This window comes from Bos grunniens, chromosome 1 (assembly GCF_055505025.1).
Source record: "Bos grunniens cultivar Pamir isolate PY7600 chromosome 1, Bosgru_T2T1.0, whole genome shotgun sequence".
Lineage (NCBI taxonomy): Eukaryota > Metazoa > Chordata > Mammalia > Artiodactyla > Bovidae > Bos > Bos grunniens.
Genome location: NC_141165.1, coordinates 150,359,826 through 150,386,697, shown reverse-complemented (window position 1 = coordinate 150,386,697; position 26,872 = coordinate 150,359,826). Strand labels below are relative to the sequence as shown.

Below are 26,872 nucleotides of genomic sequence, written 5' to 3'. Positions count from 1 at the left end.
GCTGACTCACTGGAAAAGACCCTGATGCTGGGAAAGATTGAGGGCAGGAGGAGAAGGGGATGACAGAGGATGAGATGGTTGGATGGCATCACCAACTCAATGGACATGAGTTTGAGCAAGTTCCAGGAGTTGGTGATGGACAGGAAGGCCTGGCGTGCTGCATTCCATGGGGTTGCAAAGAGTCGGACACAACTGAGTGACTGAACAGCACCAATTTTCATATTACATTGCTGGAGAGTTTTAATTAATTAACACAAACGTTTTCAGGGCATATTGGATGTCATGATAAAACAGTGTGATGTGAAAGAGGTATTAAGTAGATGCTTCAGATGGAGTTGTCAAAGAAACCTTTTCTGGGAGGTGAGATTTAATCTGGGAATGAATGACAAGAGGAGCCATCCATGCTGAGGTCTAGAAGAGCCGTCCAGGCAGAGGGAACAGCTGGTGGAAAGGTGAGAATGAGCTTGCATGTTCCAAGAACAAAACAGAGCCCGTGTGACTGTGGCAGAGTGAGTGAAAAGGAAGCAGGACAGGGACTTCCCTGGTGGTCCAGTGGTTAAGACTCTGTGCTGTCAAAGTAGGGGGTGTGTGTTTGATCCCTGGTTAGGGAACTAGGATCCCCCACGCTGCAAGGGAGGCCAAAAATTTGAATGAATGAATAAATAAATGATACATTCAAAAAGCAGAGCAGGACAAGCAGTAGATAGGGACTAGATCATGCTGAGCCTTCGAGGCCCCGTAATAGAGCTTTGTTTTTATTTTAAGTCCAATGTGAAGGCATTAGAGGCATTCCATTAGGCTGGCTATGATGATTAAATGTGAAGGGCTCAGTACCAGGAAGACGTGGCCCAGAGTAAACACTCAGTAAGAGGTGACAACATCACCCTTAAACCCAGGTGTTTAATATTGGGAGGTCCAAAATGTTCCTTCTTATAAAATTCAGGGTCAAGATTATTGTAGAAAGAACGAGGCCCAACCAGGGGACAGGGCTCAATTGTCAATCACCATAAAGCCAAATTCTCATCACCGTGGGGCATGTTTTACTGTGATATCTTCCTTATCATCATTATCATCAACTAAACCAAAATCAAATCGTAGGCCAGCCCTATCCACCATTCTTGATTTTTGCCATCTGCCTATGGCAAAGTGAATTTGAAAGGGCAATCCCAAGCACCATGATCACAAATGACAAAAACATTTCTTACTTTCTCCTGGCGCACCTTTGGGTAAGTGGATTTCCTATTTCCCACACCTGCTGAGACTCCCTCCACCTACTTCCCAAAGCAGGTGAGCAGCAAACACTGAGGTGGAAACATTGAGAAATGCATTTAGGTTGGAACTCACACGGGTGCATCAAGGATTTTTTTTTTTTTCCTGGCCACACTTGATCATCTGTGCGCTTCGTTTCTGGGAGAATGCCGTATAAAGCAATCCTTACTCCGAGGATCATTTCATTTACTAAATCATGGTTTATTTTTTCCTCTGGATATCACATGCTATTTTCGAGTCCATTTTCAAAAGGTCTTAAATGGCTTGGCTCAAAATTGGCTTTGTATTAAGGGAAAGAACCAGTGTCCCAGAGTTTCAATCAGCACCTCGGCAAATAGGCAACTGACCTGCCCCGAAGTGCTTGGAGGTTGCCAGTGGCAGTAACTGGCGCAGAGATTTCCAAGGTTCATTTCTCTCTGCTGCTCTTCTACATTTTCCCTACCCTATTTTTGATGAAATACAGGACCACAGTTGTCGGTCTTATGGGAAGAGGTTGGAGGAGGGCACAGTGTAATATCTGCCACCACCTCCCATGTGACTACTGACGGTTCAGTTATCTGCACTGTCTAGTTGCCTTGCATTGAAAGAATTTAACTACCATAGTTGTCTTTCACATAGAGTGATAAAGAGTTATGATCCTGCATCACAGTTGTCACAACGTTGCTTCAAACAACACACTAACCACGTCATTTGTTGTTGTTGTTATTCGGTATGGTGAGTTGTGTCCAACTCTTTGCAACCCCATGAACTGTAGCCTGCCATGCTCCTCTGTCCATGACATTTCCCAGGCAAGAATACCGGAGTGGGTTGCCATTTCCTCCTCCAGGGAATCTTCCCAACCCAGGGATCTAACCTGTGTCTCCTGCGTCTCCTTCATTGGCAGGCAAATTCTTCACCCCTGAGCCACGAGGGAAGCCTGACCATGTCATTAGCATGTAATTAATGGATGGAGGAGCCTGGTGGGCTACAGTCCAGGGGGTCCACAAAGGGTTAGGCATGACTAGCTACTGAGCATGCACACACACACACACACACACACACAATGTTAAATACAATGGCCTTTCAGTCATATATAATATGAGAGGAATGAGGTTGTTTTTACAAACGAATTTTCCAGACAAGTGAAGCGCCATCAAGAACCAAAATCAGAAAATGTTCCAAAATTTGCCATTGTTTTTGACAGAACTTAAATGTATTTCATATACTCAATGACCACTTAAAGAAATGCAAGAATTGTTATTTTCTTTATTTATAGCCAATGATCACTTTAAAACACTGATATATGCAATGGCTTCACTAAATAGCCCCAATTATGTTTCTCTAGTTTTTCAAATTTCCTTTAAGTATGTCGTGTCCTTGTCTGTCTGGCTGTTATCTGTCACTTGGTCTGATTGTTCTTGGCTTGCGTTTGCCCACACCTGTTGGCATTTGATCTGTCTGAGAAACCACAAGATAAAGCTTCTAGGAATGAGCTGCATTATTTCACAATTCTCAGTCCAAAGGCCCCAAGCAAAGGCCTAAGAGTCATTCCAGATTTCAAGTAAGGAGAAAGTGCATAGGCTTAGAGACACGTATTTTCCTTGCTACTTTTTTTTTTCCTTTTTCCTTTGTAATTTTTGCAAAGTATGAGAATCATCTTGAGTGACTGTGTGTTTTTACATGCTTCAAACCTTGCCTTGCATGTTCTAACACGTATTGCTTTCTAGCCTTTCTAAGTACATTTCCTTATTCATCTCAGGAAGTTAATTTCTAACTGTTGTTAAACTGTTTTCTTAAGTTGTCAAAGATCCCTGGATGATGTCGTAGGGGGACCAAAACAAAAATACATATATGTATATATATTGGAAGGGACTTTTGGTAGTCTGTCTCCTTCTTCTTCATCAAGATTCCTGAAGCAATTTAACTTTCATCTCAGCAGTGCAGCTTGGAATAGATTCAGAAGAGTGAATGTCTGTTAAGGAAGAGAAAACAGCCCCGTCAGATAGCAATGAGAAAATGTAGTTGCTCTACCCAACCATTTCATAAATAGACACATAGATCCTTCTTAATTTTATTCCCCTGAGACTAATGACTGATCCTAATGAAAATCCCAGTAGAAATCATTGTAACAAAAATAGCCAAAACATTAAGAATAGGACCAGTGAGAATGATGATGGCCGATAAGCATTTGAAATATCAAGCAACCTTGCTAATCCAGCCACAGAAATAAGTACTAGCTCATGTGCTAAATAACTAGACAAAATTGGGCCCTGTTTTACATGAATTAATGAATGTGTGTGTCTTAAGAAAATAATTCTACAATCATCCTTGATTCCCCCCATGTCATGTGGGACCTTAATTCTCTGAACGAGGATGGAACCTGCACCTTCCTAAATAGAAGCACGAAGTTTTAACCACTGGACTGCCAAGGAAGTCGCAGCCCTTCATTGTTTTCAATGGAATTAATGTATGGTTATGTAAGAAGGTCTCAAGCTTGTTTTACACTTTGGTTTTGTGTTACTTATAGTGTGGTAGTGTTTCTAGCAAAACTGTCAATTTCTCTATTTAAATTAGTAAGAAAAGAAACGAAGGAAGAAAGAAAGGGAAAAGGTCATTCTGCAATAAAGCCTCTAACTCCTTTAATCATCCCTAACGTATCTGTAAACCCATAAACTAGCACTTTAAAAAATACTCAGCTCATACCATAAAGGATTTGATGTGACTTATAAAAATAAATAACATTGATAAAGATTTTTTTTTAAGTTGAGATGGTCTGGGCAAAATAAGAAAGAAGAAAACAATAAAACCAACTAGTGAGTAGTCTACAGAAACATCACACCATATAGTTGGTAGAGCTGTGCTACACACTGGCTCAAAGTTTCTAGTAATTTAACAGAGAAATGAAGAAGTTGTAGGACTCATTGGGATCATAAGATAAAAACAATGGTTGAATGATTAATTTTCCCCACAGGACATATAAAAAGGGCTTCCCAGGTGACTCAGTGGTAGAGAATCCACCTGCCAATGCAGGAACTGCAGGAGCCACAGGTTCAATCCCCGGATTGGAAAAATCCCCTGGAGGAGGAAATGGCAATCCACTCTAGTATTCTTGCCTGGAAAATCCCATGGACAGAGAAGCCTGGTGGGCTACAGTCCATACGGCCAAAAAAAGTCAGGCACGACTAAACACACATGCATATAAAAAGGATATTGTGTAACGAAATGCTTGACATCCACAGTTAGGAGGCTGTTACAACTGGCCGTTCCTTTACTATTCTTTATTCCTTTGCTACTCCATGATAACATTATGGGAAAAAACCTAACGAACTTTTTGGCCAACCCATATAAGATAATGGTATGATACCAAAAATGCATTTTGTCAGACTCAGTCCTCCAAAGAACTAGAATGTTGATTCTCTGGCTTGATCCCAGGGCAAAACTTATTACCTAAATGGAATTTCCCTCAAATGTTAATTTTTGCAACTGAGCTTTTGATAAGAACTTGATAAAAGATGGTTAAAAGTTATATTCTCAAACAAGAATCCAGGGTGAAGATAGTCTGTGTAGTAAAGTAAAAGCTGAGAAAGTTGAGGAACTAACCAAGGCAAACATCTCAATATCTTCAGGAAGCACCAATATTGTGCCTCCTTAAAAGTTCTGCATCTCTTCAAAATATAAATAAAGGGAAAAGTAAGACTCAAACTACTGCACAATTGCACTCATCTCACATGCTAGTAAAGTAACGCTCAAAATTCTCTAAGCCAGGCTTCAGCAATATGTGAACTGTGAACTTCCAGATGTTCAAGCTGGTTTTAGAAAAGGCAGAGGAACCAGAGATCAAATTGCCAACATCTGCTGGATCATCGAAAAAGCAAGAGAGTTCTGGAAAAACATCTATTTCTGCTTTATTGACTATGCCAAAGCGTTTGACTGTGTAGATCACAATAAACTGTGGAAAATTCTGAAAGAGATGGGAATACCAGACCACCTGACCTGCCTCTTGAGAAACCTATATACAAGTCAGGAAGCAACAGTTAGAACTGGACATGGAACAACAGACTGGTTCCAAATAGGAAAAGGAGTTCGTCAAGGCTGTATATTGTCACCCTGCTTATTTAACTTATATGCAGAGAACATCATGAGAAACACTGGGCTAGAAGAATCACAAGCTGGAATCAAGATTTCCGGGAGAAATATCAATAACCTCAGATATGCAGATGACACCATCCTTATGGCAGAAAGTGAAGAGGAACTCAAAAGCCTCTTGATGAAAGTGAAAGAGGGGAGTGAAAAAGTTGGCTTAAAGCTCAACATTCAGAAAACAAAGATCATGGCATCCGGTCCCATCACTTCATGGGAAATAGATGGGGAAACAGTGGAAATAGTGTCAGACTTTATTTTGGGGGCTCCAAAATCACTGCAGATGGTGATTGCAGCCATGAAATTAAAAGAGGCTTACTCCTTGGAAGGAAAGTTTTGACCAACCTGGATAGCATATTCAAAAGCAGAGACATTACTTTGCCAACAAAGGTCCGTTTAGTCAAGGCTATGGTTTTTCCAGCAGTCATGTATGGATGTGAGAGTTGGACTGTGAAGAAAGCTGAGCACCGAAGAATTGATGCTTTTGAACTGTGGTGTTGGAGAAGACTCTTGAGAGTCCCTTGGACTGCAAGGAGATCCAACCAGTCCATTCTAAGAGATTAGTCCTGGGTGTTCTTTGGAAGGAATGATGCTAAGGCTGAAACTCCAGTACTTTGGCCACCTCATGGGAAGAGTTGACTCATTGGAAAAGACTCTGATGCTGCGAGGGATTTGGAAGCAGGAGGAAAAGGGGACGACAGAGGATGAGATGGCTGGATGGCATCATCGACTTGATGGACATGAGTTTGGGTGAACTCTGGGAGTTGGTGGTGGACAGGGAGGCCTGGCATGCTATGATTCATGGGGTCGCAAAGAGTCGGACAGAACTGAGCGACTGATCTAAACTGAACTAAGACACCAAAGTTCTACAGTGCAAAGAACTACCATGCTAATTTTCAGCCTGAATCTTTTCAATATAGATGTTAGCAGCCATTCACTGCAGCTCAAGGAAACAAAAAATATCAGTTGTGCACTAAAAGAAAATTTTAATTTAAGCAATGCTGCTTTCCAGTGAATCCTACACAGTAAATTGGTTCCTTTGGTACACTGACTGCACGCTTGTCCTCAATTTTCATGCTTCCTTCTGTCTACACCCTTTGAGGCTGCCCTCCGATACTGACCCTGGGCGTGGACCTACTTTGGCCAGTGTGATAGCAGCAGATTTGACAAGGCCCTTGCCCATTTCTGCTTGCTTTCTTGGAACTCTCATTTCCAAGAATACGAATCCAGGTAGCCTCTTGGAGAATAATAATTGTCTCAGTTGAGGACTCCTAACCTATCAGCCCTCAGCCCACCCACTATCACAAACACAGCAATTGCTTCCATCTGCATTCCATGTAGGAAACAGAAACCACTCTAGGTATCAGAAACAGAAAAGGTTTCATACAAGGAATCAGATGCTTCAGAAGTCCACCATGGACGAATGGAGAAGCAAGTTCTCAGGTGGGCCTCCAGGAATAAATCCTAGGTGTCTCAGAACTGACCCACCTTGGGAGCTTATATTTCCTGTATGATCAGAAAGGTTGGAATCAGGACTCACCACTGGACAGCCTGAGATCAAGAACACACCACTGCAGCTGTGATGCAAAGAGCAGGAAGCCAGGATAAGAAGCCTTCGCCATCACCACAGCTGCCCCTGCACGCAGAGTAACTAGTGGACCAGTAATGCCAAAACGGCATCGGCTCATGACTCTGCTTGCTGGAAGAGCAAAGCAGCATGAAAATAGACTCTGTCTCCCCACCACCTTGCAACCCTCACATAAGGTCTCTGACTGGTGGAGACTTATTTATGTCCTGAATCATAACTGCAAGTTGCTGTTGTTCAGTCACTCAGGCTTCCCTGTCCTTCACTATCTCCCAGAGTTTGCTCCAACTCATGGTCTTTGAGTTGGTGATGCCATCCAACCATCTCATCCTCTGGTGCCCCCTTCTCCACCTGCCCTCAATCTTTCCCAGCATCAGGGTCTTTTCCAGTGAGTCAGCTCTTCCCATCAGGTGGCCAAAGTGGAGTTTCAGCTTCAGCATCAGTCCTTCCAATGAATATTAAGGATTGATTTCCTTTAGGATGGACTGGTTGGATCTCCTCACAGTCCAAGAAACTCTCAAGAGTCTTCTCCAGCACCACAGTTCAAAAGCATCAATTCTTCAGTGCTCAGCCTTCTTTATGGTCCAACTCTCACATCCGTATATAACTGCAAGGAAACCTGGACATACAGTTTCAGCTCTCTGGTCTGAGAACCACACCAGCGTGCCAATCTAGCAGAACTAAGGCAGTAACTTCTAATTTTACTAAGAGAGGGACTGATAAACATAGTTTTAGTTTATCAACAATCCATTCATAACAGCTGAAGGGGAACTTCTCTCTCAAGTCATCTAAGAGATTTCATCAATCTCTAGAGATCTAAGGCCTCAGAATAGAATTTAAATACATTGTTTCACTCCATTTCACCTTTCTCATCCCTGTAACTGAACCAGTTCAATTATAAATAGTCATGGGACAACTAAGCCAACATTTACAGTGAGGGGGAAACGATCACTTTCATCCAGTCCACGACCTCCATTCTCAGAATGGTAATAACCAAGAAGTGATTAACTGTGTGCTGTGCTGCGTGTGCTGTGTGTCCAGCTCTTTGTGATCCCATGGACTATAACCCGCCAGGTTCCTCTATCCATGGAATTTTTCAGGCGAGAATACTGCAGTGGGTTGCCATTTTCTCCTCCAGGGGATCTTCCCAAACTAGGGATTGAACCCTTGTCTCTTGACTCTTCTGGATTGGCAGGTGGATTCTTTACCACTAGCGCCACCTGGGAAGCCTACAATTAAATATACATTTCTTTTTACTTTGTGTGGATCCAGAAAGGCTTTAAGGGAGACGCTAACTACAGCCTAGCCTTGGACAAATTGACTGGACTAGTGATGAAACTCTGAATGTCAGGCACATGCAGAGCTCATTTTCACACAAAACAGCTGCAAAGCTTTCTTTATACTAAAGTCACAGATGATCCTAGTCCACTGGTCACCATTAAGTGCACCAGGAAGTCTTGTTTCAGCCTAGGCAGCCACAGAAGCTTGTAGTATCCTTGATGAGAATTCAGTCAAACCTGGGGTGGGGGGAGAGTTGTTAGATAGCAATATATTGAATGAACCAGACCCTTTTTTGGGGATGTTTAAGAATGAAACACACAGAGACTCATTCTGAAGGGGGTGGGAAAACTAAAAGACATAGAGAAAAGGATGCCAGCCAAAGCTAAGATGTAGAAAGAAGAAAAATCAGCTGAAAGAGATAAAGAGAATCAAATGCCAGCTTGGTGGAATGCATAGAAACAGCGATAAACTAAGATATGAGATTGGTAACTCAGAGATACCCTATCTATATACATGAAAAGTCATCTGGCTCTTAGATATTTGTGCAATTTCTTACTTTTTTGTGATTCTTAATAACCACCCCAAGTGATCTCAGCATTTTGTTTCCTTGCAACCTCAGAGAGCCTAACTCATAGACCAGTACTCTCAGAATAGAGGGAAGTCACCTCTCCAGGTTTACCCCATGTGAAAAAGCAGCCTCTAAATGCAAATCAAGTTGGTGACAAATTTACCATTCAGCATGCCCCCATAAAAGTGGCTCCTGGTGACTTGAGGCTTAAGGAATGTCTTCATTTGTTCTTTAACAGACGAGATGTTTGAACAGTTCTTCCTACTATGGGATCCACAGAATAAATTCCTCAAATGACAGAAAGGTGGTCCAACACCTAAGCTGATAGGTGGTGATCTGATAAGGACAATACGTTCATCAACGCAAACCTCATCTGATTTACCAGCTAAAGTAATCAGGACAAAAATGTTCCTATAAGCACAGAGAATGCTAGGGACCGAACTGTGTCTCCCTGGCCTTTGCAAGCTCCTGAGCAAACCCTCTTGATTGCTTTGTGTTGTTTTCTGTTTCACAGCATGTAGAGATGACTAGAAACCTCATCTCCCAATTCTTGGTCTTCTCTTCATAAAAAGGAGCAGGATGTGATGGGCCTTCCCCACCCCACCCCGTGTCCTCAGCCTGACTTTTGTTTGTGGAAAACTTTAGTCAAAGCATAAGTTTAATCAGAGAAATGAGAACATGTGGAAACAGGGAAACAGTCAAAGGAGAACAAATAATAATAATATACTCATTAAGCATAGTCAAGGACCTTTAGTTCTTTCTCTAACACTGTAGAGAAAATTCTGAGCCATATCTTGTGAACTGTCTTATAGATTCTGAAACCCCTACCAGGTGGAGAAGTTAATTACCTGATGACCAGACTGTAGCCATGACATGGGCTGCCACAATTCCGAGAATTGGCCTCAACACAGTGGAAACCAACCCGCCCTAGAACTGAATATTAATTGTACCTAAAACCACCAAGATGACACTAGTCAGACCACTGCTGACCAACTTGAAGATGACTGTCAGAGCTGACTGTGATGTTTCTGCACATAGCCCTCTTCTTCTGTCTATAAAAGCTCTTGCCCCACCGGCTGCCAGCGAGGTGAGTCGGCCTTGGGATAGAGGTCCACCCTCCTGCCCAGCTGTCAGCATCTGAAATAAAGCAAACTTTCCTTTCCACCAACCTGGCCTGTTTATTGGCTTTTGAGCAGTGAGCAGCCAGACCCCACACCTTTCAGTAACATGCAGACACCCATTTAGCCATCCAATAAGTCTCTGCTTCATGCAATGTTCAGTGATATACGCTGGCAATACAGTGCCTACCTACCAGTTGGGAAAGACTGCAACAAATTTTGTCATAACCAGGATAAGTGCTATGAAGAAGCACGGAAGCTGTGAGAATGACTCACAGAGAATGTCTTGGGAGTCATCAAAGGCTTTCTAACATAAGCGTTTGTTTACTGAAGTAGAACTAACTCAGCCAAAAGGGAGCAGGTGAGCATTCTAGGTAGAGCAGAGCAGAGCCTGAGACCTTGAAGCAGAGGAGGTAAAGCAGACAGGATGAACTATTCAGGCTTCTGTGGCCAGAAGACAGAGAGGAAGGCCAACAGGGCAAAGATACAGGTGCCATAAGCAGGGACCAGGACCCAGCCCCCGAGCCATACTGAGTGTGTTTACTTTTTAGTCTGGGCGAGGAATATTTGGCTAATTATTTGGATCCAGTGGAAATTTTACCCTTGAGCTTTTAATTTCACAATTATGAATACACCATCTACTCCAAGTAACACAAAATGAATTTTTATCTAAAAAGCATTCTTCTTAGCAATTAAATCAATTTAATTCTTGATCAATCACCATACAGAAGATTTTAACTGATTTAATCCTTCCCATTTCCTTTTTAATTTACTAAAATTAATATCAATTTTCAAACTTTGTTATTGTTATTGTTATTTTTATTACTATTTTTGGCAGTGTTGCTAAGGAATGCAGGTTCTTAGTTCCCTAACAGGAATCAAACCCACGCCCCCTGCAGTCAAAGTGGAGTCTTAATCACTGGACTGACAGGGAAGTCCCCAGATCAATGTTTTATTAAAACTTACCATGGAAATTTGATTCATCAATAGTTTTATCCTCGAATTATCTACCATGGTCTCTACCAAGACTTGATACCTTAATTATTATTAAAATTTTATTGTCATCTTTAATCTCTTTCAGTTTTGTTGTTGTTGCTGGTTATGTTTATAAGCAATGGTCTTTTTGAGTGAGATGAATTAGTTTTCATTTATTTATTGTCTAAACCGTAAGGAAATCTCCTGTTGTCCTTGGACCACCCTTTGAGGATCGCTGAATGTTTCCCAAAAGGTGGTTCACATACAGTTTGTTTGAGATGGCTGGCAAAAATATTTTTTAATAATTACGCATTTAAGTGCTAATTAGAAAAAGTTATAGTACATGCAACACATTTGATTATTCCTTAAGACACACTAAATCTGTCCCGATTTAAGGAAAATAAATCATTTGCAAGTGTCTGACCAAGGAACAAAAGACAAGCCAAACGTTCTACTCAGTTGTCTATATTTTCTACTAGGAGAGTGGATTACTTTCACTGTGTGAAATTATTCTTTGAAGTATTCTGTCTTCATTCAGTCTTTTGAAATCAGTCATGTGCTGATGTGGGATGACACTGAGGTCAGGTTTTAAAGGACTGTGGGAAAGTAAAAGGGGTTTATAGTTCCAAGAAAAAGCAGGAAAGGGATTTTCCTGGTGTTCCAGTGGTTAAGACATCATGCTTCCACTGCAGGGGGGGCGGGGTTCCACTCCTGTTAGGGGAACCAAGATCTCACATGCCTGTGGGGCGGCCAAAAAACAGAAGAAAAAAAAAGGAGGAAAGGGGAATACAGTTGTCTAACGAAGTGCATTTTGCAATCTAATCTGGGTAGAAATCCTAGTTTTAACACTACTAGCGCTGTGATCTTGTACAAACTACCTTTTGTAAATTGCAAAAGGAAGTACTTAATAAAAGATTGACCACTAGCTAAGATACCAAACATAAAGGAAATAACGGGGCCTGGCACATACGAGCACTCAGTACGTAGTTTTCCTTTCAGATTTTCATTTATCACCTTCAAGTCCCTAGAGCTGCTACAGGGCCCAAGTCTGAGCGCAAGTTCAACCACAGATTTGGAGGATGAAGGCAGGTGCTCGGCCTCGGAAAAAAAGGGGTGCCCACCTGGCTGATATCGTGGGAAGCTCTGGAAGATTTACACGGAAGCTACTCTTGGAAGGAGTGGCAAAACTCAAGGACAAAACTGACAAAACTCAAAAGTCCCCAGCACAGAGCCTGTGAGTCTAAGCGAAGGGAACAAACCTCCGGCAGCGAGCCACATCCGCCAGGCAGCCTACACGTGCGTCGGCCGGAAGACAGAAGGCCCAGCCCGACCGAGCCGCCCCATCGATCGACCAGATCGAGAATCGTCAATTCAGTTCTGGCGGCGCGAACTGCTCCTTCTCGCGAGACTTCATAGACTAGGCCGTCGGGGGAAGAGGCGGGTCCGGCTGAAGAGAGAGGAGGAGCGTGAGCCGGCCGCACGCTACGTTCCCAGAAAGCTGTGCGCACCTGTCGCTTCCTCCAGGATCTTCTGAGAGGGCGCGTGAACGGCTCCCTGCAGACTGGTCATGGCGCTCCACGTCCCCAAGGCCCCGGGCTTTGCCCAAATGCTCAAGGAGGGAGCGAAGGTAAGAAAAGGAGGAAGGGGGAGTGAGGTGGGAGAGCCGCGGCGGCCGCAGCCAAGAAGAGAAACCTACGAACGTGCCCGGCGTGCCCACCCGACATAGCGATCGCAGGGAAAGAAGATTCCAGAAAGGGAGGTGTTCTCGGGAGAGCTCGGCCGCCGAGGGCCGCGGGCATTTCGGTTTTTTTTTTTTACGAACCCAGCAGAGGGGACAAGCGGCCAGAAACGGCGAGTGGGCGACGAGGCCGCAGGCAGCGCGTTCTGTGCTTTGTAGCCGCACAGGGTATGAAGGCCGCTCTTTGCATTTTTCCTCCGTCAGTAAAACGGGAGTGAGGAGGTTCTCCTTTGTGAGGCGCGAAGTAGGTGAAATAACGTAGGTGAAGTTGCTTTGGGTACTGCGAAACGGCTCCAGGAGCGGGTGGTCCGGGAAGGAGAGGGACGAGGCAACTCTTGCAAAGGAGAAACGGCGGGCTCCCCTTTTAGTTCACAGAAATAGTGCATTGTAATAGGATAAACCTTAGTTACAATCCCAGTGGGTTCTGGTCTGAACTTAGCCAGCTTGAGGTAAAACTTAATTCTCTGGGTCTTACTTTCCTCATCTTTCAGTTGGGGAGATTGGACGGAAATAGTTGTAACCAACAAAGTAAGTGACACCCTGACTTAAGTAAAGCTTTTGTTTTATGGCGAGAGCTTGAAAGTAATTTCAACAGCATGTTTTTTTAAAAAAATGTCTTAGACACACTACTGTAAGTGTCTCTTATGTTCAAATAGTTGTGTTCCCTTATTGTCCCCCAGACTTTCTGTGCTTAAAGGAGTGTAGATAGTGTGGTTCCATTTGTGATAACAGTTTGAGGGAGCTAGGTTTCTTGTTGGCAAGGATGCACTTTGGGGATAACGTGACTGTAGTAGGTAAGGAGGTTTACTGTAAGTATTGGTGAAAGAGCTTTGCTGAAAATGACATGAACTCACTTTTTTTTAAAGGCTGGAAAGTGTCCATATTTTTTTATTCTTCTGAGGCAGAAATAACTGACCAAATAAGCAAAAGGATAATTTCAAATAATGATAAAGGAAATTGAAAGTGCGCCTCTAAAAAAAAATTTAAAAGGGAAAGTTTGGGGTAGAACAATAAAAAAGATGTTAAGGAAAGAACTCTCAGCTCTGTGCTTAGTGGCCAAGATTAAAGGCAGAAATGTTTCAGGCTAAAGGACCAATAAGGGACCAAACTCCGGATGAAGTGAGTTTGACTTGTTGAAACAGTAAGGAAAAAGATGAGACTGAAGCTTAGCAAGGGAGGGCAAGAATGGTAAGAGATGAAATTAGAAGAGTTGTTGGCAAGGATTAGAGGGTGTAGGACCTTGTAGCCTTTACAGGGGATTTACATTTTATCCTCAGAGTGAGGGAAAGTCATTGAACTGTTGGGTAGGATCTGATTTATGATCAGAGTGGCTGTTCCTCAGAGAATGGGAGTGAGGGAAAAAAGGAGAGTATAAGGCAGTTTTGTCTGTCTGCTATGATGGAAGTGTTTTGTATCAGCATTATCCAGTGTGGTATCCACTAGTCACATGTAGCTACTGGGCATTTGAACTGTGTCTAGTGCAGTTGTGGGACTGAGATTTTAATTACTTAAATTTTAAATAACCACTTGTGGTAAATGCCTACTCTTGTCAGGCAAAGCAGCTCTAAAAAAATGTTCGCATGAACAGAGGCTCTTGAAATTTATCTGAGACTCACAAGTAAATCCCATGTCTAAAAGAAGTTCATTGTAAAACTTGAAAATTTGAATACTGTGAGCAGTTCAGTTTTCAGTATATACATGTTGGAATTAATGTGTACAAACGAGCAGTTTGTTTCAGTTCAAATAAGAATTCAAAATCTGTATGCTTTAGTTCTAAAAATGTATAAGGCAAATATGTTAATTCCCTTTGAACATAGACCTGTTGACTCTACAGTGCTCAGGTTTTATCATATTCATACCACATTTCAGCTTTTAGAAAGAATTGGTAGACTCTGGAAAGGTATTTTTATCTGCAATGGTTCATATGCTTTTTCTAATCAGTCTTAGCACTCTTCTCTGCACTTTTCACTACACTTTAAAAAAATTAGGCTTTATGTTTTGATGTGTAAGTAGGTACCCATTGTCCCTAAAAATGTCATGCTTTATTCATTCAATTTGTGGACAAATCTATGGATCATAGATTATGATGGTATCTGTGGTATCATAGGAACACCAAACACCATGCTTTACATACATAAATTTTGCTTGATAATATCAACAGTCTTTTGAGACAGGTACTGTTATATTACTCCCATTTTAAAAATGAAGAAATTATTGAGATTCACTGTCCTGCCTACTCAGAAGTTTTCTTCTACAGCATTTTTCAGGATTAGAAGAGGCTGTGTACAGGAACATACAGGCTTGCAAGGAGCTGGCCCAAACAACTCGTACAGCATATGGACCAAATGGTAATTTCTAAATTCATGTTTTAAAAAATACAGTACTATAATAGAATTTCATATAGTAGTTCTTTGAAACTTATTTGAGGATATTATATGTAAATTGAGAGTTTTAGCCATAATACAGTATGGTGTTGAAAACTATTTCACAGTTCAGTAACTCCTGTACAGTTTTCCTAATCTTTAATCAGCAGTTCAGATCTTTTTAGGAAAGTTGGAATCAAAATGTTACTTTTTGTCCTATTGAGAGGATAGAAAAGTTATCGTGCTTTCACCTTTGAGGTGGTACCTGGTGTTCATTGTTACAGCTGTGGAACAGTCTCTTACGTAAAATGACAATTTAAGGGAGAAAAATTCTCTCTTGCTTCCCACCATCAACTGAATTAATTGATACAAATTTATGGAATAAGCAAAACAAATATACTTTCAAGTAAATAATTTTAGTCTTTGTACATTTCAATATAATTTAAATTGAACAAAAATATGAAATTGGCAGGAAAGAAATAATACAGCTGTGCAGGCAGGGGAAGCCATTGGGTTGTGGCTTTAAGAATAGGTAATATGTTTTGAGTTCTTACAAAGTTATTTCAGGGAATGGATAGCAAATTTGTGTTTCTTCACTGGATTTTCTTTGGTGTCTGGAGAAGGGTTTGAGTGATGATGGATTTCTTTTTCTAACTATTTTTGAGGAATGAACAAAATGGTTATCAACCACCTGGAGAAATTGTTTGTGACAAACGATGCAGCGACTATTTTAAGAGAGCTAGAAGTAAGTTATTTCTTTTAAAAACCCAAGAAATGTTTTGGTGATGTCAAAAATTCAGTGTATTCTAACATCGAATAACCTTTATTTCATTCACATTGGATAATAAGGGTTTTTTTTTAATTCCCAACTTGAAAATTCATTGTATAGATATTCCTAATTATAGAGAATCCTCTTTATGTTTAACATCTTTGCTCCTGTTAAAATCTCCTGTTATTTATGAAGAGGTTGGTTGTGATAAAATATACATATATATTTGCCGATAATATCAAATTGAATGTTGTCTTTAGAGCGTGACACTAAAGTGAATTATTCTATAATGTAGAAACTGCTGATATTTTAAGATGGGTTTGTTTTAATTGTGTTTGTGAAATTAAATCAGTTGGTGGAATTTTGTTCACCTACAGTTTTGATGGTACAGAGTCTGTAGAATAGATAACTGTCAGCGGGTTTATGAGGACAGTCTGGCGCTTGATCACACATGGAGTACTACTCCTCAGCCAGCTGCTAATTGAAGGATATGTTCAGTCTTAGGGAATTTTTCTTAAAGCACCAGGGTTAATTCTTTAGTCAGAACTCCATAGATAAGTTAACGTTTCTCCAGCTTCTTAAATAATGACATGAGAGTGTCACTTGCTCAGTTGTATCCGACTCTTTGCGACCCCATGGACTGTAGCCCACCAGGCTCCTCTGTCCATGGGATTCTTCAGGCGGGAATACTGGAGTGGGTTGCCATAGCCTTCTCCAAGGGATCTTCCCAACCCAGGGATCGAACCTGGGTCTCCCACATGGCAGGCAGATTTCTTTACCATCTGAGCCACAAGGGAAGCGCAAATAATAATACAGTGTTAAAGTTATAATATTGAACAAACAGATCGACGAGATATTTGTAGAGGGACTTGTCATTATGAAGGTTAACATTGTACTCTGTGATGTTCTCAGGAGTCATATAAGTATGATGGGGATAGTGTCTTCATAATAAACCAGTGTCAGCTGTTTAGTTTTCTCAGTGCTGTCGGTTGTCACTCCTTGCTTATTTCTTTAAAAAACTTCGTAAATTCTATGGAAGGACCACTTAAAATTTTGATACACTTTAAGAAATATTTTATATTTTTCTTTTTTTAGACCATAATTGATAACCCCTTTCAATGAGGATATACATAAATATTGAGACTTACCACCAAGCTAAATGACATCTACTTTAGCACCCCTGAAGCCTTTTTTTAAAAGTGCCTTAGGTTGGAATTACTTTTTTAATTTAGTGAACCTATAATAGTGTTAGGAACCTCATGTATACAGTGTACATACTGAGCGACTGACCGTTGAAAGAAAGTGCCCTGTGAGGTTACCGTCATTTGCGGTGGTGCACTCGTGCTGACGGGTGTAAGGGGACCTGGACTGTCTTCTTGTGACCACACTATAGGTGAGATCAGAAGAGTTACTTCACCCATAGGAGATTGGAGTCTGTTAGTTTAAGAAGAAATGGAACGGAAAAATTTCATGTTGCTTTAAGGGTCAAATGTTTAACTTACTGTTTAAATTCAAACCCCTTCTACCAGGTACAGCATCCTGCTGCAAAAATGATTGTAATGGCCTCTCATATGCAAGAGCAAGAGGTTGGAGATGGCACAAACTTTGTTCTGGTTTTTGCTGGAGCTCTTCTGGAATTAGCTGAAGAGCTTCTCAGACTTGGCCTGTCAGTTTCAGAGGTGACTGTCCATTTTATAACCTACCCCTGTTTCAAATTTGCTTGTGTATGTATACCTACTGTTTGAAACTTAAGTCAGTACTATGGGAATAGCTAGTACTGTGCACTTTTCTCTGTGTCAGGGTTTGTAGTACGTGTGCTTCCCATGCAATGTCTCATTCTGTCCTTACAAGAACCCTCTGAGTGGGGCCTATTAAAAGTAATCCCAATTTGTTTCAGATAAGGAAAGTGAGCCTTAAGTTAGAAAAACCTTGCTCGAGTAGCTAATAATGGCAGTTGGGGTTCAAATGTGGGCTGCCACCAAAGCCTGCACTCTTAAATAGTAGGCTTTGCCATGAATGTTACCCTGGGAGTGTGCTTTGTGTTTTTCTATTGAAAATACTGTATCCATAGGGTTACCAAAATGAGATACTTTAAGACACGTCAAAATTATGTCCTTTGAGGAAGTATTTTTACTCTTTACATTTAAGGTCATAGAAGGTTATGAAATAGCCTGCAAAAAAGCTCATGAGATTCTTCCTGACTTGGTATGTTGCTCTGCAAAAAATCTACGGGATGTTGATGAAGTGTCGTCTCTACTTCATACCTCTGTAATGAGTAAACAATATGGTAATGAAGTGTTTCTGGCCAAGCTTATAGCTCAGGCATGTGGTGAGTATATATCAGTAAATGAAAAAATCCAAAATTAAAATGTCTTCATATGGCTAAGATATTTTCTCTGTTTTCCCAATATATCTTTTGATATGTCTTTCTTTTCTTAACAGTATCCATTTTTCCTGACTCTGGCCATTTCAATGTTGATAACATCAGAGTTTGTAAGATTCTGGTAAGTTTAGAAATGCATCAGTGTTATCTAGATAGGTCTTTTTTCCTCCCCCTGCCCCTCCCCCAAAACTGTTAATCTAAATTTTACCTTGTAAGTTTTAGACACTTAAGACTTCCTGCCTTCATTTAAGATTTTGATATTGCTAGATTGTGATACTTTGAATTTAAAAGGATATCAACATATTCTTGTCATCACTTTTCCATAACTGTTGGAAGGTTTAGTGCATAAACAAAATACTAATATTTGTATTCTTCATATATGCTGATTTATAAAAATGAGCTTAGAAGGGAATTTTGAATGTGGTTCAAGTTTTTCTGTTGCTCTGTAATAAAATTCATACTTTTAATATCTAAAAGGTATATACTTGATAAAAATTGTGATACAGTAAAACCTGTAACTGTTGGTTTTACACATTGACATGTGATTGTTATCATAGTCAAATTTAACTTACATAAGTACGTGTGCTAGCTGTGTGTGTGATATACATGCTGTGTTCTAACCATCCATGCGCTGCCTCCCCTTCTCTGTTACCTGGTGTGCATGTGAAATCAAAAACTTGGCGTTGATCCCTGTTCTGTCCGTGTCACTGACAGTCCAGCCTGGTATATTGGTGCTGAGTGAATGAATGGCTTAGAGCAGTTGTTCTTTGATTTTTCCCCAAGTATCCTGCAGGATCCCGGTCCGTAACTGTGGCTCATTGCCACGGTGATCCCTACAATGAACAGACTGCTGTGCTTTACTGTCCACCACTGTATCATCCCCAAGAGTCCCTGCCTTGCTGTAGTACATTATTTAGTAATGAATATATTTGGTACATGCAGAAGCAGACAATTAGCCCTGATGTTATTTTCATGAAATCATTGATGATTTTGGTATCTAACTCCTCAGGGCTCTGGTGTGCATTCCTCTTCAGTACTGCATGGCATGGTTTTTAAGAAGGAGACTGAAGGTGATGTAACATCTGTCAAAGATGCAAAAATAGCAGTGTACTCTTGTCCTTTTGATGGCATGATAACAGAAACTAAGGTATGTAGATTTCAGAATCTTGAAGGTAAAAATTTGGGCTTCCTTTTCAGTAACATTGAGGTGGAGTTTGCTCTTAATCCAGTGAATATGGCATTCACCAGATTAAATGTTCAATGAAAAAATGATATTTGTGGGCTGTTCATTGCAATTTTTTAAATAACGTTGAAATTCTGGAGCATCCTGAAACAAAAATAGGCTAACATAATTTGAAGTTAGTAACAGTTATAATTGGAAGTTTGTATTTGAAAATACATAGTAAGTCTGAAGTTTATAAGTCACTGTTGATTTCATCCCTGCAATTCTTGAGATCTTGAGCAGTTGGTGGCTTTTAAAATTATACAGGTTTGGGGTGGAATGGGCCTGGTCATTCTGTCCACATTTTAGAGGAAGTTTGAGAATCACAGTGTTGTTTCAGTACGTTAGTTGACATCAGAAGACAGATGTCAGGACACCTGCTTGACCTCTCATAGTATAGTTTCTCTAATTTTTCCATGAAAAGTGCCTGTCAAAGAGCAAATATATTAGTGCTGAGTGTGGCAGAGGGAGAAGTTGTTGGTCTAGGAGCAAGCTGCATTTCTGTTAGTTTCGTACAGATTTTATATTCTGTTTCATAATATGTGCATGTTTAAATTGTTTCTTTAATGTTATTCTGTGACTTTGAACACCAAAGTGATGAAATGGTTTTAGAGAAAATCTTTGCTTATTTTGCTAGGGAACGGTGTTGATAAAGAGTGCTGAAGAACTGATGAATTTTAGTAAGGGAGAAGAAAATCTCATGGATGCGCAAGTCAAAGCTATTGCTGATACTGGTGCAAATGTCGTAGTAACAGGTGGCAGAGTGGCAGACATGGCTCTTCACTATGCAAACAAATACAATATCATGTTGGTGAGGTAAGAGAGGACTGCATCTGTTATTCCAGATTGTAAATGACTTTGGGTGGTGAAACAATGAACAAATAAATTCAGCACACCATAAAGACTGTTAAGCATGTTAAAAGGGGAGAGTATGAGGTATTAGATAACGTAGCAAGTGGACTTCACTTGGTCTAGGAGAATAGAAAATATCTCTGAGAAAACCTACCTTTAGACTGAGAGCTGAAGGACCAGTTAACAGATGTTAATAGAAGAGAGCAAGGGAAGAGTGTTCCAGGCAAGAGGAAGAGCTTAAGAGACCAGACACAAATCTGGTACACACTGTTAGCTAGAGTGTGGGGTTAGGAACAAACTTTGTTTATGGATTACACTGGACAACTTAACCATTCCCCTTTCTTAATATAATGAGCAGAGGAAATCACTGTTCTCTTTCTCACAGAACATTCAGTTGCCCAAAGTAAAGCAAAAGTTTTCTATGTGCCAGGGCTTCCTTTGTGTTTTACAACTACAAACCCTTGACATCCTAAGGAGACTTGAAAACTTTCTCAATTCTAGAATAATTCCATAAACGTAAGTGGCTGGATTGCACAGTGCAATCCAAACCTGTTCTGAGCTTGAACCTTCAGGGAAGAAAGAAGGTGACTTGAGGCCCTATGAACAGTTTCCTGTTTAATCTCTTGTGTTTTACTATGGTATGTCCTTCTATTAAGGTGTTTGTTTTGTTTTTTAAAGGCTGAACTCAAAATGGGATCTCAGAAGATTATGCAAAACAGTTGGTGCTACAGCTCTTCCTAGATTGGTATGTATTTGGGGCACTATTAAAAGATAGTTGAACCTATTTAGATTATTACAAGAATCATTTTCTCACAGAATCCTCCTGTCCTTGAAGAAATGGGGCATTGTGACAGTGTTTACCTGTCAGAGGTGGGAGATACACAAGTGGTTGTGTTTAAGCATGGTGAGTAGTCATGGTAAAATGTACATATTTGATGTGTAGGGAGTTCATTTTCTTTTACTAATCTCCTAATATATATTTAATTTATTGACAGAAAAGGAAGATGGTGCCATTTCTACCATAGTGCTTCGAGGCTCTACAGACAACCTGATGGATGATATAGAGAGGGCAGTAGATGATGGTGTTAATACTTTCAAAGTTCTCACAAGGGTCAGTATTAGCATTTATCATAACTTAGTAATTTTAAGTCCTCAAAAACACAGTTGGCAGACTCCTAAACATCCTGAGAACTTCAAAATGAAAAACATGAGTGGCTTGTGTAAAGCACAGCACCTTTTTCCGTAAGACTCCATTTAAGTGTTTTGTTGCTGATGAATTTTCTAAAATGAAATATGAAAAGGAGCAGCTAATCAAGGCTTCCTTTTTTAACTGTCTAAAAGAGTTTATGGTGGTTTTTCTTCCACTGCACTTCAGCTTCTTATTCAGTAAATTATTGGTGCTGGACCTGTGAAAATGTAGGTAACTGCAGTGTTGTTCCCATTCTTCACTTTGATTCTTCTTTTTCATATACCAGACCTTAATGGTGAGGTAAGATAGCTTGTCCAGATCACTCCATTTTTTAATTGGAATTCAAGTTTTATAAAATTTGTAACTGAATCAGATTTAACCCTCTAAGTCTGGTGGAGTGCTGGAATCTGAAAAGATTTAGGAAACTGGACATTGCTTCTTGGTGACTTTTTTTAACCGTATGTTATAGGATAAACGTCTTGTACCTGGAGGTGGAGCAACAGAAATTGAATTAGCCAAACAGATCACATCGTATGGAGAGGTACATGGCTTTCTGTGTATAAACTGACTGTCTTGTTTTTGTTTGAATAAAATTGAGTAATGAGCACATTGTTGTTTTAGACGTGCCCTGGACTTGAACAGTATGCCATTAAGAAGTTTGCAGAGGCATTTGAAGCTATTCCCCGGGCACTGGCAGAAAACTCTGGAGTTAAGGCCAATGAAGTAATCTCTAAACTCTATGCAGTACATCAAGAAGGAAATAAAAACGTTGGATTAGATATTGAGGTATTTGGGAGAAAAAAAAGTGAACTTTATTTTGTGAATGTACAATGTAAAAATAGACGTTAAAAGGGAAATCAGAAAATGTTCTGATTTGTGAGCACAGGATTTTAACAACAGCTTTTTCAGTTTGTCTGACAGAGAATTTAGTTATCCTTCTGCTTTATTGTGTACATAGGGTAGTACTTTGCCTAGCTACTTATTCTAGTTTTATTTAAGTAGCCATGTTTCTGTTATTGAGTATAAGTATTTTCACGTAAACCTTTAGAATGAAAGCATAAAAACAGTTCTGTGTTGACAGGCTGAAGTTCCTGCTGTAAAGGACATGTTGGAAGCTGGTGTTCTAGATACTTACCTGGGAAAATACTGGGCTATTAAACTGGCTACTAATGCTGCCGTCACTGTTCTCAGAGTGGATCAGGTGAGTCAGAAATGAAATATTGTTCTTTAAAAATAATAATTTTTATGTAGTTCAAAGTATATTTTCATGGGACTAAAACATGAAAATATATTCTCTATTCAAAGTAAAGTAGTCCTCCTTCCCCCCAAAAAAGTTCTGTTTTTCTGTTATAGTTATACATTGTATTGAAACTACTGATTGAGCTAATTTAAAATTATTTTTCCAATGAAAGACTCCTTTGCCACTTGGGAACTGAAATGGGTAAAATAAATCTCATTTAGATTCATAGTTTTCAAGACTTTATCTTAAAACCCTCTTTAAGAGAGGAAGTTCCATATGGAATATGGAAGGGTCATAAAACCCTGAAGCAGACATTACAGACTACAGTATTCTCTCCTTTGTTTGCAGATTTGCTTTCTGTGGTTTCATTTTACCCACAAGTCATCTGTTATGCCAGACTACTATATGGAAAATTCTAGAAAAATGTAATTCATATATTTCAGATTGCATGGCATTATCAGTAGCATGATGAAATCTCATGCTCTCCTGCTCCAGGACATGAACTGTCCCTTCATCCAGCATATCCATGCTGTGTACACTGTCTCTTAGCCATTTCAATGATAAGATCAACATATTTTATTTCCTGGTCCCAAAGTTGGAGAAGGAAATGGCAACCCCCTCCAGTATTCTTGCCTGGAGAATCCCATGGGCAGAAGAGCCTGGTGGACTACAGTCCATGGGGTCGCAGAGAGTCAGACATGACTGAAGTGATTTAGCACACAGTCCCAAAGTAGAGGAGTAGTGATGCTGCCAACTTGAATACACTCTTATTGTACCTGATTGATAGACTTGTACAGGTGAGAAAAAGCAGAGTGTTGTTATATATATAGGGTTCTTACTGCGCTGTTTCAGGCGTCCACTCAGGTTCTTGGAAGGTCTGGACCACTATCTGTACTACCATCAAGGAAATGTGAAGATGACAGGGCCGGCCTGGTGGTTAAAAGCGTTCTGTGACAGATGTTGTCTTGGGGGTTTTAAGGTCCTCAGGTGTTAAAATTATCATAGTATTTCTGCTAATATTTTTGAGGAATTAGGCAAAGAAGAAAAGTAGTGAAGACTATTTCGAATTGAGTTAAATCAGAAAACACAATTTTTCAAAAGTGTTTTCTAGTAAACTTAATGAAATCTATTTTTTTTCTAGAATTCTAGGAGTGATTAACTAATGAATAATTTTTAAATACTGAGTAGAAAATTTTAATTGCTAGAGCCATAGTGTAAATCCATTAAATGAAAATCATGCCAAATTAATCTTGGGAGAAGCAAATTTTAGGTAGAAATGGAAAGGAAAGAGAGTTTTACATAGAGATGGAAAGGAGATGGGACTTATTCTAAGCAAGGACCAGTTGGTTGTAATTATAGCAAAACAGATTTCACTTCGGTAAAGAACTCTTTGCTATGTGAGATGACCAGGAATGGAACTGGATATCCATGGACTGGATTTAGTAATTGTGTATTTTTACATCAGTGCATCATACAGTTTTTACAAAAAAATGGTTTTGGAGTTTGTAAGCAGAGATAATGGGGGCCCCAAGAAAAAGTAGAAGGGGACAGGAGAAGCTAAATAGACTGAAGCATGAGATAAGCAGAAAGTCTCACAGTAAAAGTTTCTTAAGGAATATTTTGCATGCCAGTTAGCCAAGCAAGACAGTAGTGTTAATAACAAGTGCCTTTCTCACACAGGTACTTATGATGTGGGGGTTTAACCTAGGAAGGCTGTGTTAAGTTTTACCCTAAGGGAGGATGTTCACTGTTTTTGCCGTTAGCACTCTACATACCTATCTTGAGGAACCCATCCAACTGTAATGAGCTTGTACTCTTCAGTATAGTTGTACCTAATTTTGCATAGTATGGATTTTAGAAAAGAACTTGAAAAGTTTTCAGCATTGGACAGTGTAGTAGGGCTAGATTAGTGTTTGTTCAGGTGTTTAATTCACTAGTTCTCAAATTGTTCCCTAATCCATAGTATCCTCATCACCTAACAACTTGTTAAAAATACACATTCCCAGATCCACTGAATCAGAAACTCTGAAAAGAGGCCCATCAGTCTGTTTTCTTAATTGAAGTATACTTAGGTTCTAAAATTATACTACTTACTGCTTTTAATACAATCTGAATTTATCCCCAGTAGTTACATGGGCTTCCCTTGTAGCTCAGTAGGTAAAGAATCTGCCTGTAGTGCAGAAGACCCAGGTTCAATCCCTGGGGGAAGATCCCCTGGAGAAGAAATGGCAACCCACTCCAGTGTCCTTGCCTGGAAAATCTCATGGATAGAGGAGCCTGATGGGCTGCAGTCCATGGGGTTGCAAAGAGTTGGACACGACTGAGCGACTAACACTTAACTCACTGGTAAAATGTTATTGCAGGAATTTCAAATTCTTCATGAAAGCAGCTTCTGAAAAGGGGTGGGGGACTCTATTGAAGGTGGTAGTGAAGATATGACTTGTGTTGCATGAGACTCAAGCTAAATTCATTTATATATATATATCTCTCTCTCAGGGTTTTAGAAGTTCTACTCTGGAAAGCCAACTAACTTTAACTTCTCCCAAATACATTTGAGCCCAAAGCTGCAACCACCACCTTTTTTCTGCCCAAACATAAATCCTTTAAAAACGCTAGATGGTCATACTTATGAAATGGTGGGTTAGTGCATTCTAGATAAATGAGCCTTCTGGCGTGTAAGTTTCTAGGCAGCTAGGTGCTAGGACTTTTGTTTATGAACACAATTCTTGTACTTAAAGGGTACTAGGAAATATCATTGTTGAACTTTAATATATATATATATATTTTACCTATCAACCACTTTAGATTATAATGGCAAAACTGGCAGGTGGACCTAAAGCTCCTAAACCACAAGGAAATTGGGATAAAGATGGTTGGCAAGATGAATCTCTCATATAAATAGCAAATCAGGTGCCAAACTGATTGATGACAGTGATGCATGCAAATGTTTCTCACATTCCGCACATTGGGTTGTTGAAATGCATGTCTTAGAAGGCCTCCCGCTAATGAATGTGAATTTTGTTGCTGTTAATGTCCACAAAACAGAAAGCTCACCTGCTGGATGATAACCAACATTACGCTAGTGTTCCATATGCGATGTAATAACAGATTGCTCATTGGTGATGATAGCTTAATAACAAAGCAGGCTCAGAAAAATATTCTTTCTCTTCATTCTAAAGCTTGAGTTTGTAAGTGTACTCGTGTGAATTTTGTTTTGCAGATCATCATGGCAAAACCAGCGGGTGGGCCCAAGCCTCCAAGTGGGAAGAAAGACTGGGATGAAGACCAAAATGACTAAATGGTTTCATTTTACTGTAGGTGAAGGTTGTATTTGTAGTAGTACTATAGGAATTGCCTGATGTTTTCATATTCTCCTTAAATTAAGAAGTGTTTTGTGTTTGTATCTTGCACCCTTAAATGGATGATGCAATAAACATATTACTATCGAAGCCTCTTTGTCTGAGGACCACTGTTCTTGGATCTTGATGACCTGTTTTGTCTCAACCTTGTTAATGAAAAACTGTGGCACTTAAGGGAAGTCACCCAAGTTATCAGGGGGTCTGTTTGCAGTATAAATCTGGCCTGCTCTTTGTCTTTTTACGTAAGTTTTATTGGAACACAGATGTGATCAGGTATTTACATCCTGTCTGTGACTGCTTTCTACAAGGGAAAGGGCAGAGTTGGAGACTTAAGACAGAGATGAAGTGGCTTGCAAGGCCTCTGAGACATTTACTAATTATAGGAAGTGCTCTATAGGAAGTCTGTCAATCCCTGGACTAGATTTTTAGTATTTTTTCACAGCTCAGAAAATCCCTAAGACAGGTTAACTTGTTTCACTAGCGCTGAATGATGTGTTGAATGGATGACTTAAAATACATATATTTTAGCAGCAGAGAACAAAAAAAAGATACTTAAAATGCAACTGAAAATATGCTTCTTGACATATAAACTAAGCAAGTCAATTTTTATACCATAGAGGTTTGAAAAAAGCAAAGAACACTGTAAAAAGTAAACTTACTTTACAGAACATGTGCTACTATGTGTTGGTTATATGAGGTCACTGAATAACACTTTTACACTGTTTCTGGCATTTCAAAGGAATTTAGATGCAGTATGGCTGGCTGGGCCTTACAGAAACTCATCAAAAGAAATTCTAATAGAGAACCTTACAGGAAGTTTAGACAGTTTTGGTATTCTTAAG

At 40.0% G+C, this 26,872-nt stretch overlaps 1 protein-coding gene and 1 long non-coding RNA gene across 3 annotated transcripts; one reads left to right on the top strand and one right to left on the bottom strand.

The window, feature by feature from the left end:
* Positions 1–2,494: 2,494 nt before the first annotated feature.
* LOC147380296 (uncharacterized) lies at positions 2,495–12,407 on the bottom strand. Its single transcript, XR_015168097.1, has 2 exons — positions 12,175–12,407; positions 2,495–3,220 (listed from the first exon to the last, which is right to left on the bottom strand). It is a non-coding gene; the product is annotated as an uncharacterized LOC147380296 (long non-coding RNA).
* Positions 12,408–12,425: 18 nt separating this feature from the next.
* On the top strand, positions 12,426–26,120 carry CCT8 (chaperonin containing TCP1 subunit 8). 2 transcript variants are annotated; one of them, XM_086412835.1, is made up of 16 exons: positions 12,426–12,542; positions 14,911–15,001; positions 15,682–15,761; positions 17,315–17,464; positions 17,934–18,114; positions 18,228–18,289; positions 19,178–19,315; positions 20,028–20,206; positions 20,921–20,987; positions 21,059–21,146; positions 21,238–21,353; positions 21,901–21,972; positions 22,053–22,217; positions 22,513–22,632; positions 25,477–25,581; positions 25,892–26,120. In XM_086412835.1, exons 1-15 carry the CDS (start codon positions 12,483–12,485, stop codon positions 25,567–25,569), a joined length of 1,662 nt encoding a protein of 553 aa, XP_086268961.1. In that variant the 5' UTR covers positions 12,426–12,482; the 3' UTR covers positions 25,570–25,581; positions 25,892–26,120. The 2 variants fall into 2 exon arrangements, with proteins under 2 accessions (XP_086268961.1, XP_086268965.1); XM_086412839.1 differs by lacking the exon at positions 25,477–25,581.
* The last annotated feature ends 752 nt before the right edge of the window (positions 26,121–26,872 follow it).